The sequence below is a fragment of the Mastomys coucha genome, unplaced genomic scaffold, assembly GCF_008632895.1.
Source record: "Mastomys coucha isolate ucsf_1 unplaced genomic scaffold, UCSF_Mcou_1 pScaffold6, whole genome shotgun sequence".
Taxonomy (NCBI): domain Eukaryota; kingdom Metazoa; phylum Chordata; class Mammalia; order Rodentia; family Muridae; genus Mastomys; species Mastomys coucha.
The window spans coordinates 121966316-121983758 of record NW_022196912.1 but is presented as its reverse complement, the minus strand read 5'-3'; the positions used below and the strand labels follow the sequence as shown (position 1 = coordinate 121983758).

Here is a 17443-nt window from a genome sequence, read left to right as displayed (position 1 = left end):
ACATGGGGGTGGTAGGTTAGGTGAGCAGGTGGGCCATAGGCTGGGGGTAGGGCACCATAGGAGGGCCCCTCCGTCTTCATCATAGACTGCAGGCTCTGGTAGCCCTCTCCTGACATGTAGGAGCTGGTGGTGGACATCCCCGTCATGTAGCTGGAGGGCGGCGGGGGTGGAGGCCGATGCGGCAATGGTGGGGGCTGGTGCACAGGGGCCGGGTGGGCTGGAGGAGGGATCTGGACTTTGGGGAGGTCACTTGTTTCCACAGGACCAGTTGCTTCAGCCTCACCTAAGGCAGGAGCGAGGGGAGGCTTCCGGTCTGTGGAAGAAAGAGATGTCAGTGCTCAGCCGGATGAATGTTACAGCTGCTGGCCCAACAGTTTTAGAGTAGGAAGCCCTGGCTTCCTACCAAGAGGACCAGGCAGCTTTCAGGTACGCCTGGCAGCCTCTTCATGGGCACTGGATGAAGACGCACTGCCACCTCCCAAGGCCATGCTATAGTAGATCGAGGAATGCCTACTACCTCTGTGGCCCAGTAAGTCTAGAGACCATTAGTTCCTGCCTGTGGACCCATCCAATAGGTCTTCTACACTGTTCCCAGGAATGCTGGGTCCTCCCCCCAACTACTGGGTACACAAAGCACAAGCTGGCTCATCCCAGTTCACCTCTCCTAGCACAAACAGGTGGGGCTTTTGACCAGTCTTCACTCCCAAAGCCTGAGCCCATCAAGTGACAGAGATGACATAAAAGTCAAACAGAAACCAGCACTCCACAAAAGTGGCCTTCCTGTCTATTTTACTAAAAGGAGAAAGATCTGTCATTTCAGATACAGAGGAGGAGCAGCAGCACTCCTAGACCTGTGTCCACAACAGACTACAGATCTGCCCATGGCTCATAACTATGGTTCTATTCCCCCCACCCCAAACATCATTGTAGGCTTTGGATTGTGACCTAGGTCATGGTTTTTCTCTGGGGAAGATCCCAGAGCCTTCTACCCCTAATCACTATCTCACATGCACTCAAAAACTGTGTGCTGGGCTGGAGAAATAACTTAGGAGTTAGGAGCACTCATTGCTCTTGCAGAGGATCTAGTTTCCAGCATATCCAATGCCCTCTCTCTCCTAAACTCTGTGGGAACTAGGTATGTATGTGTTGCACAGACACACAAGCAAGCAAAGCACCTTGCACATAAAATAGTGTCCCTTCACAAGGCTGTTCCGAAAGAACACCAATCACAGGAGCAAACCTGCTGGCTACAGCCGCCTCCTAAAGGGAAGTGAGGTAGTGAAGAGCATTGCCAGCTCCTCAAGGAGCCCCATGTGAAAGACTGCCGCTGGGCCCTAACTAGACAGATGGGCTTGGCACAGTGACGGGACCTGCCCAAGCAGGGAACAACTAGGGAACAGCCACGCCACTGCTTTTCACATGGCCTAGAACTGGCGCCTACTATACCCTGTACTCACTAAGTGGAAGGCAAACTGTGTTTTGGCTTGGCCACAGACATGCCAGAGGGCCTCAACCTCCCATCCTCCCAGCAGATGGTCAGGTGTACCTGCAAAGAAGCTGCTCTAGGTCTGGGCAGACACGTGCCCACTGGTTCCAGAGCTAAGTGAGACGGATGCATCAAAGTATAACCTAATATGGCTATCCTGCTTTAAGCAATGACTCCTGGATCAGGTGTAGGAGGTGCCTACTGTGATCCAAGAACCTTTGAAGCTGACAGAGGAGGAGAATGATTCAAGACAAGCCTAGGGTGCACAGAAGAGCCTATTTCAAGAAAACAAAAAACCAACCAACTGACCCCCCTGAGTAGCATGATCCTTAGTTCTGCTCTCCCAGTTTCAGAGTATTTGCTCTCGTGCTGTGCCAGGGCAGATGTCTCACCTGTGTTTGCTGCTGCCACACAAGGCCACAATGTCCCCTAAACCCAACTGTTGACTTTAGCGTTTCTTCAGGTCATAGCGCTCTGCTTCTCTCTACCACTGATTAATCTTCTAATATTACAAAGATAGCTCCCACAGAATCCCAGGGACCCTGTCTGAGGGAGTACCCATAGCTTAGCTCACTCATCTCTTTGTGGCCACATCTACGTACAGAAGAGCAATGGGTGTCAGGCAACCCTTTCTCAAACCAGGCCCCCTGGAGCTGATCTGGCTCTCAGGTACTGCCTATGTCCTGGGCTGTTCTGCAGCCACCTAGGCAGGAATTCTTGTGTTCTGCAGGTAGGAACAAAACCTGTGGTACCCATAGCTTCTCTCTTGCCTTGAGCACAGGCAGAACAACTTGCTGAGGAGGAAGACAGTCAAGAAAGCTGTCTGGGAAGTCTCCCAGTCTCATGTACTGCTGAGAACTCTATACACTATACTTCACTCTCCTGTGACTCAGAACAACTGCTCATTCTTCATAGCACACCATAAAGGCTCCCCGCCAACAGGAAGCAGGCGAGAGACTGTAGCCTAAGAGCAACTCTGTTCACAGTCTGGATATGTATTTCTCAGCTGTCAGTGTTTTCTCTAAAATTCATTCACCTCATGCAATTCAGTAGTTCTGGATGCAGCTGGTCAGGGTGTGCTGACTCAGCAAGTTTATGCCATCGCCGCATACCTAGTTTGTGAAACTAGCAGTTTTTAAGGCTCCTTGCATCCAGCTACTCTGCAGAACCCTCCAAGTCATCATTCCAGTAGACAGTCCCAAAGGCCCTGGGCAAACAGTGTCAGTAGGCACATACCTGGAGGTGGGTGTGTTGGAGGCAATGGTGGGTGAGTAGCCTCAAGTTTGGGAATTTTAGGTGGTGGCGGTGGTTCTAAAAGGAAAGGGGATTAAAAGGTCATTTACACCCTCTCTGATAACTGAACCCTACAGCAGAGCTCTTTGGAGAAAAAGAACAGACACGAGGGCTGGGATAACAGGCTCAGCTTGCACACATAACTAAACTTCTAGGCCCCCTCTCTCTTCTAGAACCAGAGCCCCAACTATGCACTGCACCCCTGGACCCTCAAGTGAATGCCTTTCTTAATCTCATCTCCCCAACTCTGTTAGATGGCATCACTCCCACCTTCCTCTTCCCACAGCCAGGACAACTAAAGCTGTCTTCATGACAGCTGCTGCACAGCTGCGTGAAAGCCACACTCCTTCCTAGCCTTCAAGTGAAAATGTACAGGCTATATACTATCTCATTTAACACACATTCTGACACTATTTCAACATATACTCAATATAAAATCCTATGCATATCTCTTATGTTCTCTCTTCCTGCACTTGGGAGGCAGAGGCAGGCGGACCTCTGTGAGATCTAGGCTAGCCTGCTCTACACAGTGAGTTCTAGGCCAGGCAGAGCTACCTAGTGAGAGCCTGTCTCAAAACAACAAGAAGCAAAAGCACGAGTAACCATCAAAAGCCTTGAGAATCTGGTGATTTTGTGCTGACAGTCCCTAGGATGACAGCCCAAGGGCTGGCCTGGCCTCAGTGACAGTTGTGACAAGCTGCATAGCATGGGGAGCTCTCACGTCAACAGTGCATCCCGGATCTCTATTGTCTGGCCTGATGACCACTGCCAAGGTGTGTCTAGTACCTTTCCACCCCTAACCATTTATCCTATTCATTAGTCTACTGTCAGGAACCTGACTGCAAATAAGCTAATGTTGCCATTCACCTGTATGAAAGCCATCAACAGCTGCCAACAATTATACAAAGTCCGTTTCTCCATGTGATCTAGTCTCTGCCTCATCTTAGGACTGCACACACATACTTGGAACCCTTTGTGAGGGAGCGCTCTTTGCACACTAATGACACACCACTGCCTGTCTGGCCCCACTCTCTAAGTTCTTTGCTCCCGTATCGTTCCATCTCAGTGCTCTGGCTGCTCAGAAGCAGGTCCTTGCTTCAAGGTCACCGTAGGGCAGCCTGTCTCACGGAACCACATCTGCTCATCTTGACTATAAACCCACGTGACATGGATCAGAGCCCACACTGTTTCTTATAGACTATGCCTGTTACTGGAGCCAAAATTCATTCACCCGTACTGATCTCATCATTCTCCCAGAGAGGCTAAGAAAAATACAGCATTAGCTTGAAGATCTCACAACAGTCTTATGAATAATTCAGTGGGGCCTTCAACTAAGCAACAGAAACAAGTGAAGATGCACTGTGACTCTCCAGAGCTCAGGAGACCGACACAGGCAAATGGTTGGTTCTCATTTCCTGTTCTGGAGTCCCTCAAATTCTACTTCCTGCTTATTCCCAGTATTAAAGCATATTAAGAATCTTGTGAAAAAACAAAACCCACCAACATTAAAAAGAGCTTTGGCTGTCTTAAGTAGGGAGAATGTGAGGCAGCAACCCAAGTCCTCGGATGCCCACAGGCGAGTCTCTGGCCCATCACTCTTTTCTTCTACAATGGACTTAATTCATTTCTCATGATAAACAGCCTTGCAAAAGTCACTCCCTCATGACTACACGTGCACAGATATTTCTAAGCACATATTTTTACTGCCAGCAATGTCTCCACTTACTGACACCTTTTGTCAAAATACAATCTAAAAATACAGTCTGATGAGGAGCAGAGACAACAGCAGCCTTGCCAGCAGACAAAGGTAGTCATGGGCTCTAAAGTTAAGGCTGATCTGCATCTGAAAGTTTGCAGAGACAGGTGAAATTGAAGACTGCTTACCTGTGGCTTTGTTCTCTTCCTTGGGAGAGACCACCTGTTACAAAAGAAAGCACAGCTGTAAGCGGAGCAGGTGTGGGTGAAGGGCAGTGACAGCAGCAGGGCAGAGCAGAGCGTGGCATCTGACAAGAGGCACACCATGGCTCCTAGGAGGTCACTTCTGCTCCCTCCCATCTGCTAGGTGCCTTCAGGCCCTCGTTGTACCTGAGGCCTGGGAGCTTTCTGGTGGGAACTCTGGAACAAATGGCTTCCTCCCCTGCTCAGACTCTGCCATGATGGTGCTCTCCCACCACCTTTACAAGTACTCCAGGCCACACACAAGACCAGGGCCCAACAGGGTTCAGAGGCCACTTGGTAAGAGAGGCAGGGAGGCTGCAGTAGAAGGGCAGTGTCCTCCTAGCTAACGTCCTGGCTCCTGGATGCAGTGTGACTAAACTTTGGCGGGTTCACCTCTTACTTTGGGCGTTCATAGAACCCTTTAAACATGCTGCTAGCATCAAAGTGCAATGCTGCCCATGGAAGCACTCACCACGGTGCGCTTGGCCTGCCGGGGAGGACTGGGCTGAGGGGACGGCTTCTTGGGCTGCTGTGCTTGGGGCTGTTGTTGCTGGGCTGCCTGCTGTGAGTCCTTCTGCTGAGGCTGGGCTGCTTCAGAGCCTTGAGATGGTTGTGACTGTGGCCCCTGGGGCACTTGTGGTGCAGGCTGAAGAGATGGGGGCTGCTGCAGCTGATGAGGGGTGTGATGAGGCATCTGTTGTTTCCCTTGTGAGTAAAGGTCCAGGATTTGGTGGCAGATGTCTAAATGACAGCGACATCACATTTACCACAAATCAACATTTTAAACCAAATTTTACCTAGTGAAGAGAATAACCATCTCTGATCCTGACAAGAACTAATAGGCAGCAACTGCATTTTGAACTTTTAACATTCTGAGCATTCACCCCATTTTTGCTGTATATAAAACCAGGCTCTATTTTTAGTTCATTAAGCTCCATGTGCAGACAAAGGAAAATCATATTAGATTAGGATGCTACTGAAAAATCAAGACAGCACCTGGTCTGGGAAAGTTCACTCTCGAGTCTTTCCACAGGGAAATCAACTAAACACAACGTTCCTAAAAGGAAGCTCGGCACACCAGGTACCTTCCAGAACATCAACAGGGACATCTTGAACAAACTGCTCCCACCATCTCCTGTACATGGGTTTGGAGGTCCACTCTTGTATTTCAAACTTGCACAAACGTCCCGCAAGATACATTACTGCGACAGCAATGATCTCTGGCTCCCACTGCAGTGACAGGGTGGTGCAAAGACTGGATCAACAGGGAAAGAAAATGACAGTTTGTACTGTGATAGTTAACATTCATGACCAAAACAGCACACAGAAATTAGATGTCATATTCGGCAACTAGTCAGTTTGCTTAATCATCTACAAGAACCAAATGCATTACACATTAAAAAAGGAAGTTTTTAAGTGCCCAAATGAGCTGTTGTAAGCCATGGTTACTGACTTGCTTTTTAAAGACAGAACTGCAGCACATTTTGGAAGCTGCTGCACAGTGTGACAGATGGGAGCGGGCCACGTCCTCTTTCTAGCTGCTGAGAACCCAGACAGTGCTGTCTGCAGATGAACCTGCATGGTTGCTCAAGCAGTCTGTAAATCAGATTGCAGATGCTTCTCTGCAGCCCATGGAGTGCCAACTGTGAGCAACTCCAGTCACTGGCTCACTAAGGACATTTAAAGCTCTGAAATCATCACAAGAAACAATTGGTCCTGAGCTGTTCAGTGTTTGCTCATTAGTCTTCATTTCCCCTTCACATTACACAAAAGCAACAAGTGAGAGAAACCAATGTGGAGAAGCAGATGACCTGGAGTCAGCTCTGGGCAAATCAGTTTCATCTACTTAGAGACGAGAGGTTTGGACTAAATGGTCCATATACTTGAGTCATTTAAAACATCAATTCAAGCAACATCTGAACATACCTGTCATTTACAAATGTCCATGCCATTTGAACCAACTTCTGAATTTTGTTTTTATCACCTAGAAATGGGGGGGGGGGGAGCAAATGAATGGAAATAGTGGAAAAAAGAATTCACAGGAAGTAACAAGTAGTTACTAAAAATCTATTGTGCGTCTGCACAGCAAAGAGTTTTTGTATAGAAGATGACATTAAATCCCTCGCACGGGCTCATATCCTACCTCTTGGCTCTCTTTACATGACCTGCACTGAACCACCATTTATGGGAAACATGGTTCCAAGGCTAATTTTATTAGTCTATTTAAAATCCTGACTCATTTCCCTGTCTCCTATCACTTGGCAACAGGATGACAGAACCTGTCTCTGCATAAAGGAAAAGCATTAACAGCTCCACTGCTGCACTGTCGGAGTGAGCCATGGCCTGGGTACACCATACACAGAACTGTTTTCCTCTTTTGAGAAACATAATCCAGTACTGTCCTATGAAAGATTTGATTCCAGAATGGCAAGTTTTTATGTGGTTTAGAGGCAGAGTACTTGCTCAACAAAGGAAGGAGTCCGGGGTTCTCCCATCCCCAGCATTACAAACAACCCCATTACCCCACCCCACCCCATTACCTTTGAGCTGCTTTGCGTATTTGAGCAGGAACTGGTACGGATGCTCTACTTGTAAGTCAAACTTTATGGTTTGCAGTAAGATCCTCTCCAGCACCATGACTTCTTCCTGTGAACGCAAGTGTTGGAAGAACTCATCATGACCACAGGTCTCTCTCTGCCTATTCTCTTAGTTCTACTTTAGCAGATGTCCTTTGCTCCTTCCCACCTCCACGGGCACACAGCAGTAATCTAAAAATACCCAGAAACAGGTACACAACCTAAAAAAAAAAGCAAGAAGCAAAACCCTCTAGGGGCGTTATTATGGCAAATACATAAGCTACCTTTGAAAACCAGACTTTAAATTTATCAAGCATATGTATGTGCGTACACGATGTGAGTTTGTGTCCTCGAGTGTATGCCAGTGTTTGGAGATCAGAAAACAAGCACATGACTCTGGTTCTGTGTACCCATCTTTACATAGGTTTTGGCGGTTGACTTGCACAATAAGCACCTTGTTCACTGAGCTTTCTCGGTGGTTCCACTTTTATTTGGATTTTTGAGGCAGGGTTTCACTCCAGCTCAGGCTGACCAGGAACTCACTTTGTAGCCAGGCTGGGCTCAAACAGTGATCTCTTCTGCCAGCCTCCCATTGTAGGTGTGATTCTCTCTACCAGCTCGACCACAGATCATTAAGAACTGCAACCCCCAGGACCTCCACTGGATGCCAATATGAGAGGAAATCCTTTGCTCAGTAAGCTCTCTCCTGTTGTATCATTTTCCAAGGGAAAGTTCCAGGAGGCTCTCCTAACTTTAAAGAATCTGCTGTGAACATTCTGCTGACATATTTTCAGCTTTCAACAGTTTCAGGTGTTCTGTTTTCTACAAGAGTCACTTTTCCAGAGTTTTACTGCTGTGCATAGTCTCCATTCTTCATGTTCTACTCAGCCAGTGTCTCTACACAAGCACTTCCTGAAGTCCGCCATCATACAGCCTGATGACACCTAGCACTTACAGGTACCGAGAGAGGAAGCTTGTCTGGCAAATGTAAGGGCTCTGTAAAGGGTTGAAAATTTCCCACCACTAACTATTCCACAACTAAATGAACTCTGGGGAGAAGAGGCAGGTGTGTGCTTCTCATCCTGGAGCATTATGTCACAGAATGAGAAGATTCTTTTTTTTTTTTTTTTTTTTAAGTGTTCCTCACCACATGGCAAACCTGCCATTTTCTACCCTAGTTTCCCAGTGTTTTCTCATACAAGCTTCCTCATATTTTAGGAACTTACACACTTCTTGCCTATTAGTATTATCAATGCCTATTACCAGAGGCATTAGCACTGCCTCTAAGTGTAGAGATCACCTTTACCAAATATGCCAATGGCTCCCGGGCCATGGTCCTTTAACCTAACAGAGAGCCCCAGGTCCACACTCCCGATGCGCTTCAGATACTCAATTAATGAGGTAAGTACAGGTTCCCTGCAAACACCATTTTTTGGGGAAGCTTTCCTCAGCTACTGTTTGTCTGTGCCTCTGGGTAGATTGCTCTCACAGCATCTTCAAATGATTTTTTATAGCATGTACCATAGCTCATGATTAGGTAAATGGTTTTGGGATTAAAATCTAGCCTGCCAATCCATTGTAAAAACTACTACAGCAAAGACAACACCCTGTTTTGTAAAGTGTTTTATGTCTAGTGCTTAAGATAAAGGTTGAAACAAGCATCCTACTGAATATGGAAAAAGTTAGTATTGCTGGGAAAACCAGTTAAAATGAAGCTAGTACAGAGAGTCTCCCAGCTCACCCTTTCATTTTTCTTGAACACTTACACTGCCAAAACAATTGCTTCAATTCTCCCAGGAAAAATGTCTTCCATGACATCTCTGCCTTCCAGTCTGGGTACTTCCCTTTGCCTCTCAGCTCCCACGTCACCTCTGGGAGACTGCATGGCAGATGTGAACCAGCAGCACTGCTCACCCCAGAACAGTACACATTAGCTGCTGTTAATGAACCTTTCCCCTAACCCATCTTAGTTACAAGCTCTGTGGCCAAGGCTTGGCTGAAGCAGAGGACTAGCATGGCTGGTCAAATCAAGGACATAAAATCTCATTCCGAAGAAACCAGATATCCATGGACATGGAAAACATTATTCATGGGCACATTCTTTAGAAAATAAAATTGCATTTCTGATTCTTGTTAATGTAAGTTTCAATTAGGTTCAAATGTTTATAAACAAGGTAGTTTATATAATTAAATTCAGAGTCACAGTGACAACCCTTACAAACATTAGTGTTAGTCATAACCACAATATGCCGATGAGTATCCTTTGGGAAAAGAGAGGAGAGTTGTTAAGAGATAGCTCAGTGGGTGAGGGTACTTGCCATCAAGTCCAATAGCCTGAGGGTAACTGGCCTCTACACATGTACTGTGGTACTCGCCTGATCCTCATCCTACCCTAATAAATACACACAACTTGGAAAAAAGATCATGAGTGGTGTCAAGCATCGAAACTCCAGCCTTGTCTGAATTAGGACTTTGAGTTCTCCTCTAATATTAACTTGTCCTTTATTCGACAAGTATCATGGATGTCTTTGATCAGACAGACATGTCACTGCCTGCACACTCCCACTAAAGCTTCGGAGGGGAAAGGTCACCTGCATGATCATTGGATAAAAATCTATATAACAGCCAGGCAGTGGTGGCACACACCTTTAATCCCAGCACTTGGGAGGCAGAGGCAGGTGGATCTCTGAGTTCGAGGCCAGACTGATTTACAGAGTAAGTTCAGAGAAACCCTGTCTCGAAAAACAAAAAACAAACAAAAAAACCTATGTAATGAGCAAAAAGTTAAACTCAAAGTGCTAAGTGAAAGAAAACAATCTAAAATGGCTACTTGTATGGCTTCTATTCTGTCATTATGGAAAATGGGAGCAACAACAGAATCAGTAGTTGTTAGCCATTAAAAGGGACAGCAGGCCAAACCAGCAGAGCACAGAGGGTTTTTAGGACCAAGCAGGTATACAGTACCATATCATGATAATGGATTTCTATCACGCTTACCCAAACCCACCGAGTGTATAAACCAATGTTTGAACCTTGAATACTGGATAGGGTAGTGAGGATGTGTCAAGTCTAACAAAAGTTCCACTCTGTCAATGCTGTCAGTAGGAGAAGCTGTATGCTGTGAGAAAGGGTCACATAATAACTGCTGGTACATTCTCTTGATTTGGCTGCAAGGATAAAATTGATGTAAAAGCAATGAAATCTTTGGCTGGCCATTGTGGTCCATGCCTATAATTCCTGTACCTGGCAGGTAGGCTGAAGCTGGAAGACCAGGGCCTTAAGATCATACACAGCTAGACCCTGGTTCTAATTAAAAAACAAACCCAAAACACTTTGAGAAAAGTAATTCCAAGTAATGACAATGTTGGGAAGGTGACTAGCAAATGCTGTAGGGTTAGACAGGGGCACTAGGTGGGGGTGGAGGTAGAGGAAAACTGCCACTTATCCCAGAAGTGGCACTGTTACGCAATAAAAACGTGTATAGTTATTGTAACATCATTTACTGACATTGGCAGGGCTAGGAGAGGACAAGACAAAGAGTTTGACTAATACCAGTCTGTAAAGAGCTAAGAGGTCACAAACATGGTTCCTTCCAGATTCTTTTTTCTTTTTTAAAGATTATTTATTATAAATGAGTGCACTGTAGCTGTATTCAGACCACCAGAAGAGGGCGTCAGATTTCATTATGGGTGGTTGTGAGCCACCATGTAGTTGCTGGGATTTGAACTCACGACCTTCGGAAGATGGCTGCTGAGCCATCTCACCATCCCCCAGGTTCTTAAGAAGCAAAGACACAGGGTGGCAGATGGTTCAGCAGGTTAAGGCTCCTGCTTTTAATCCTGGCCACCTGGGTTTGAATTCCAGTATTATAGTACGGATGGAGAGAACCAACTCTCTCAAGTTGTCTTGTGACCTCTACGGGCATGCATGTGAAACAATTACCAAGTGAACAAAGAAGCAAAAGCATCAGACACAAGGCAGCTGGGAACTGGAGTAGGCTGGATTCAAGGACGTGCTTCAGGCGCTGTCCAGCACGTCAGGAAGACTTGGGCAAGCCTGGCCATAAGACTTCACCTTACAAAGCCAGGGAGGCTTTTCCATAAGGCCCCTCTTAGGAACCCAAGAATAAGCAGGCACATTAGCTAGAACCCTTGCTAACACTCTAGGTGGTGAGATCTGAAGGCAGAAAGCTACGGTTCTTACCTTTGGGTCATCTCCAAACTGGCCGAACTGGACATCATTTAATAAACTACGAGCTGTTTTGATGATATCTTTACACTTTTTTGGCGTTTCCTCTACTTTCCCAGCCAGAAAGAGACAACAAGCTCCTGTCACCTAAAAGAAGAATAAATGCTCTTTACTGGTTAGCAGAGATTCCATGGGGACAACACAAGAATGTTTTGACCTTTACAGCTGGCCAGGCCTGAGTCTCCTACCCTCAGCTCACTTGCAAATATCCTAACACTCTAAAAGCCAGAGGGACATGTTACATCCCTACAAATGAGTGGCTTTGTAAAGGAGTTAAAATTCAGTCTTCAGGTTGTGGGGTGTGCATGTGCTTCATTAGTGTAGCACTTGCCTAGTATGCATGGCACCCTAGGTTTGAGCCCCTGACCTGCAACACAAAGAAGAAAAATGATTTTTCCAAAATAACTGTCATAAAACAAAGAAAAGAGACAAAGAGATGAAGTCCTGGGATCAATTTCCTCCTCCTGCTCTGCCAACAGCAAGTTCAATCTGTCAGTCCACACTTAGCTGTCTTTCCTGCTATGATCTAATGTGTGGACCCCTGCTCTGCTCCCCAATTTGCATACTGAAACTAATCCCCAGAAGAGTAGGACTACTGTCCTTCTAAAAGAGGCCTGAGAGTCTGAGTCTCTCACCTCTACTTGAGGACAAACTAGAAGGCACTTTTCCTATGAAGAACGGGCTCTTACCAAATGCTCTGTCCCGGAACAGAGACTGAGAGGAATTATGTTTCTGTTATAAAGTACTTAGTCTAAAGTTTTCTTTTACAGCAACAAAGGACCAAGCCAGAGTCCTTCCAGTTGCTTCTAAGTCCCTTTAAATCTACATAGAACACTTGTCATACAATTCCAATTGCACTGGATGTTAGACACTCTGCCAGAGGCTAAAGTTGACAATGACATTGTTTCCTTTAAGAACCTCACAAGCCAGGGCTGGTGACAGTGGTTAAGAGCACTGACTGCTCTTTCAGAGGTTCTGAGTTCAAATCCCAGCAACCACATGGTGGCTCACAACCATCTGTAATGGGATCTGATGATGCCTTCTTTTGCTGTGTCTTAAGATAGCGACAGTATAGTTATATAAATAAAATAAATAATTCTTAAAAAAGAAAGAAAGAAAGAAAGAATCTCACAAGCCATCAAGGGAAACAGGCAGCAGAGGCTTGCTCAGGTACTAAAGGGTCCCTCCTTTAAAATGACCCTTCATGTTACATGTATCAGCATTTTGCCTGTGTGTGTGTATGTACAACGCATGCATGCAGCCACCCATGAGACCAGAAGAGGGAGTCATCCCTGAAACTGGAATTACAGGTGCTTGGTAACTGAAATGGGTCCTCCGTAAGAATTGCATGCATTCCTAGCAAGCCAAGAGGAGTTCCTGACTGGCTGGTCATTATGCTCTTTGCCTCCTTCCACTTCTGCTTAGGCCATTTCTTTTAGACTGCTGTCCTAGACCATCTCAGCCCCTGAGCATTGGAAATAGCTTTCTCCTGGCACTCTCTCCCTTGTATAGGCTGCTTCCTAGATCTAATTAATACTCCCCTTGGGTACCATAGCCCTGTCTGTACAACTCAGTTATGGCCTTATTTAAACTCAAGTATTATGTTGGGAAAGGAAAAACTATATAGATGTAGATGGCTAGAAACTGTGTTCTTAGCTAGTTCAGAAAAGCGATAAAACAGACATCAACAATGCAGCCAGCCAGTGACTGTTAAGTACAATACTAAGTACAATAAGACTGTTGTCCATATTGACCCACAAAAAAAGGATTGCAACAAGGTTAATTAGAAACAACATAATCCAAAATGGACTCTTATGTATGCATGCACCACATAAAAACAAGCCTTTCTGGAAATAAGATGAAAAGATCACCGGCTATCACCTCCAGTGAGTGGAGAGAGCAGCACATCAAAATTTACTTACGTATCTTGGGAATTGTTTGAAGGAATGGAACATATAAAATCGGTGGAAATAAATGATTCCAGTTGCCAGGGTGTCATAGTGTCTGTTGTTCTGGTTAAGGCTTTAGCTAGAAATGGCTAGAATGATCCTAGCTAATCCAGAAAAGCAATAAAAACAGACAACATCAACAAACCAGCCATCAGAAAACAGGAATCTCAGGGTATCTAAGTCTAGTGTCAGAGTGAGTGCTGCCAAACTTGAGCTATGGGTTTTTTGTTTTCCCCACTGAGACAGGGTTTCTCTGTGTAGCCTTAGCTGTCCTAGAACTCATTCTGTAAACCACCAGGCTTCAAACTCAGAGATTGGCCTGCCTCTGCCTCCTGAGTGCTGGGATTAAAGGTTTGGGTACTGCCACCATCACTGCCACCACTGCCACCATTGCAGTCCTTGCTGCCACCACCGCCCAGCCGTGATCTCAATAGGGCTGGTTTTCTCCCTAGGTGCCTATTTGCTCAATAACTGAACATATACATTTAAGTGATAAATCAGAGACAGGACAATCCCTGAATAGGTAATTATACAACTTCTATCTCAAAGGTACTTAAGATCTGTGCGAATGCAGATAAATGACTGCATGCTTGTCTACAGTAGCTAATCTAATTCTTGGTGATGGAGAGTTTATACACAACAAACCCCACAGAGATTCAGGATACAACCCCAAACGTGTGCCCACATCAAAGATGAAGCGAGCCCCCTCTCGGCGGTACCGGGCCTCAGTGGCTGGATCAAGTCCTTCAAGTTGTGAAGGTGTGTGTGCCAAGTCCTTCTTATCCCAGTACCAACATGGTTTCGTATGGTCCAGGTTTGCTGATGTGACTGAAGGGCTTGAATTTTCTTTGTTCTCCTTCATTTATTGAAGTAGCTTGTTCTTCCCTTAATGGGTCTCTGGAATGTTATAATCCTAAGAGAAAGAAAAGATGCAAAATTGCAAAGGATGCCACATTATTAACAATTCTAATTATAAACCATCCACAATCACAGAACACGGCTGATGCAGGACCCCCTCATCCCCCAACATGCTACTGACTGTTCGTTTGAAGTTGAGGGTATCCGCTCTAAAGCTCATTTGATACACATCTTAGTTGACTCCAGTACTGATAAATCTGGGCTTATAGAAGTTCAGGACAGCATCCCACATCCTGCAGTCTATAATGCCGGAGGAAGCTTACAACACTCTCCTCACTGCCTGCCTTCTCTCAGAGACGTGCAGCTCGGCCAGCCGCTGCTTCAGATTCACTCTACAGGACAGCCTGGACCTGTCTGACAGCTACGTCATGCTCCCACACCACCAACTCTACCACTAGCACCTACTGGTCACCTTTCCCAGTTTTTACTTTACTTGTTTTTGCTTATGAATGTCACAGGATGGTTTAGCTCACACCTACACAAATCTCTGGCTTGTGGGCAGTGGGGTAGAGGTGGTCCATAAGGAAACATCTCCTTTAGGTCTTTTTTGTTTCTCTCCCACTCAGCCCTAGGTTGACAGAAAATGGAAGCCAGGTGCTTACCCAAGGCTACCACAAGTCAATGCCTTGTGAAAGTGGCTCAGAAGCAACATTTCTACCCTGGCAGTAGAAGAGTTCCAAATGAGGTGGTGGAATCAGGCAGTCAAGTGAGCAGAAACCCAGTTTCGGGCTCAGGCCAGGGGTCTATGATCATGTCTAGAGGCCTACCGTCTTCAGGGTTAGTCTCATTTCTGGTGGAAAAGCTCACAAGGTGGAGCAGAGCACTTTGCTCCTGCCACCTGACTGTTCTAAAGGGAATCTAATCCTTCCCCCCAGCAGGAATAATTAAGCAGCTGGAGAATGGATCTGTTTGAGTTCATAATTTACATGTTAATGTGAAACTGACTGCTGACTTAGCAACATAGCTAAGACAACTCCAGAAACCATTCTATTGATTGACCTTTCTCACCTCTTGACCTGGCAAATATCCAAGTTTAACAATTTACTGCTGGCAGGGCTGGGAGAAGCTAGTGGTCTCCAAAGTTGCTTGTCTGAGTACAAAATGGTACAACTATCATAGAGAGGAAGTTGGCATTATCCAACAAGGACACATGTATTTGCTCTTTGAAACCTGGCAATCCCATGGCTAGGAATCTTTGAAGACAGTATTCCAAACATGCAAACATAGGCACAAAATTATTCACGACAGGGCCATTTACAAGGACAGACCATAAACATTCAAAGAAAAACAGGGTCTGAGAGACGGCTCAGTGGTTAAGATCACTAGCTGCTCTTCCAGAAGACTGGTGTTCAAGTCCCAGCACTCACATGGTGGTTCACAACTGCCTACTTCCAGTTCCAGGCATCCAAAGCACTCTTTTGGCCTCTTTGGGCACAGCATGCATGTGTACAGAGATATATGTAGGGCAACACTTATATACAAATACAATAAAAATAAAATTTCAAAGAAAGGGTTGACTGTAAAATAAAGTACAAACATACATGAGCACACTGTTATATCTATAAATAAAATAGCTGATAATAGCTATTATTAAAAAAAGGAACTATTTTAAAATGCTCAAATGCAGAATTCCTAAGAACTTGCAGCTGTACCCCGTATGATGGGGTGCAGGACTGAATCAATAGCTGTCTACCTACATTGTATCCTTGTCCTCCATAGGCATCACCAATACCTAACCATGCCTTTAGACCCGACTTCTAGCTCACAGTAAGTGGTTGGTGGAGCAAGTTAAATGGCACAAGGTGAGGTGCTTAAGAAGAAACGTGATTTGAAGGCCAGGCTTGCTGGCTCACACCTTTAGTGCCGGGACGCAGAGGGGGGAGAGGAAGAGAGAGGGGAGAGAGGAAGAGGGAGGGGGGGAGAAGGAGGAGGAGAGGGGGAGGGGGAGAGGGAGGGGGAAGGAGAGAGAGAGAGAGGGAAGGAGAGAGGAAGAGGGAGGGGAGAGAAAGAGGAAGAAGAAAAGGAAGGAAGGAGGGAGGGAGGGAGAGGGAGGTGAGGATCTCTGTGAATTTGAGGTCAGCCTGGGCTACATAGTGAGTTCTAGGACTAGAGAGATCTTCTCTCAACAAAACAAAACTAAAACTATAAAAGCAAAAAATAAGACACATGATTTGGACTCCTTAAAAACTATCCTGAGGAAACACTGTCAGCAAGAGCACAGGAAGCAGTGCAGCGTGCGAGCCTGGAGTAGATGCTGTCTTTATCAAGCTACCAAAGAAAAGCTCAACATTTAGGGAAACTCAAAATATGGACTGCATATAGAGGAGGGTAATAGAGAATTACTGTTATTTCTTAGGGACAAGACATTTTTACTATACTATAATCACAGGGACACACAACCAAAGCACTTCAGAGGAAGTGCCATGCAACATACTTAAACTGGCTGAAACACAAATACATGGCGAACAAGGCAAACAGCCACCTGTGTTTAGTGCCTATCAGAGGTAAACAAGTAGTCTCGGCGCTCTCTGACACAACAGTAATTCAGGGAGGGAAGCAGGTGAACACTTAGGGGCCAGGAATCCTTACACTAGCCTGGAATCCTTGAGTAGCCAAGAACACCTGATACCTGAATGTGTATGTGCAGTGGTTTACAAATCAGACCACTTAAACAGAATCATAACATACAAAGAGAAAAATGCAGTACTGGTGACCAAAGTGAGGCACAGCCTACCCCCAAGCTTGCCACATTCCTCTGCTAGTAAGCATCCAAAGACAGCCACAGGGCTGCCCTGATCATTCAGTTTTGTCTTTTGGACTTCATAGACTGGCCAGGGGAAGGGGGTAAGAGAGGGAGAGGGAAGGAGAGAGAGGGAGAGGGAAGGAGAAAGGGAGGGAGAGAGAGGGAGGGAAAGAGAGAGGAGGGGAGAGGAGGGGAGGAGAGAGAGGGAAGGGGAAGAGGGAAGGGAAGAGAGAGGAAGAGGGGAGGAGAGAGAGGGAGGAGGAAGAGAGGGGAGGAGAGAGGGAGAGGGAAG

At 45.9% G+C, this 17443-nt stretch overlaps 1 protein-coding gene across 2 annotated transcripts in view; it reads right to left on the bottom strand.

Annotated features, from left to right (window-relative positions):
• Positions 1-17443, bottom strand: part of Ccnk (cyclin K) — a 22956-nt gene that overhangs the window by 1040 nt on the left and 4473 nt on the right. For both annotated transcript variants that reach the window (XM_031357489.1, XM_031357490.1), the window contains 10 exons: positions 14156-14403; positions 13464-13545; positions 11497-11628; positions 7258-7363; positions 6644-6701; positions 5803-5972; positions 5190-5458; positions 4664-4697; positions 2723-2797; positions 1-313 (listed from right to left, as the gene is read on the bottom strand). The exon at positions 1-313 is cut by the window's left edge and continues 1040 nt beyond it. In XM_031357489.1, the coding sequence (XP_031213349.1) occupies positions 1-313; positions 2723-2797; positions 4664-4697; positions 5190-5458; positions 5803-5972; positions 6644-6701; positions 7258-7363; positions 11497-11628; positions 13464-13545; positions 14156-14352 (1436 nt within the window). In that variant the 5' untranslated portion in view covers positions 14353-14403. The remainder of the gene's footprint in view (positions 314-2722; positions 2798-4663; positions 4698-5189; positions 5459-5802; positions 5973-6643; positions 6702-7257; positions 7364-11496; positions 11629-13463; positions 13546-14155; positions 14404-17443) is intronic.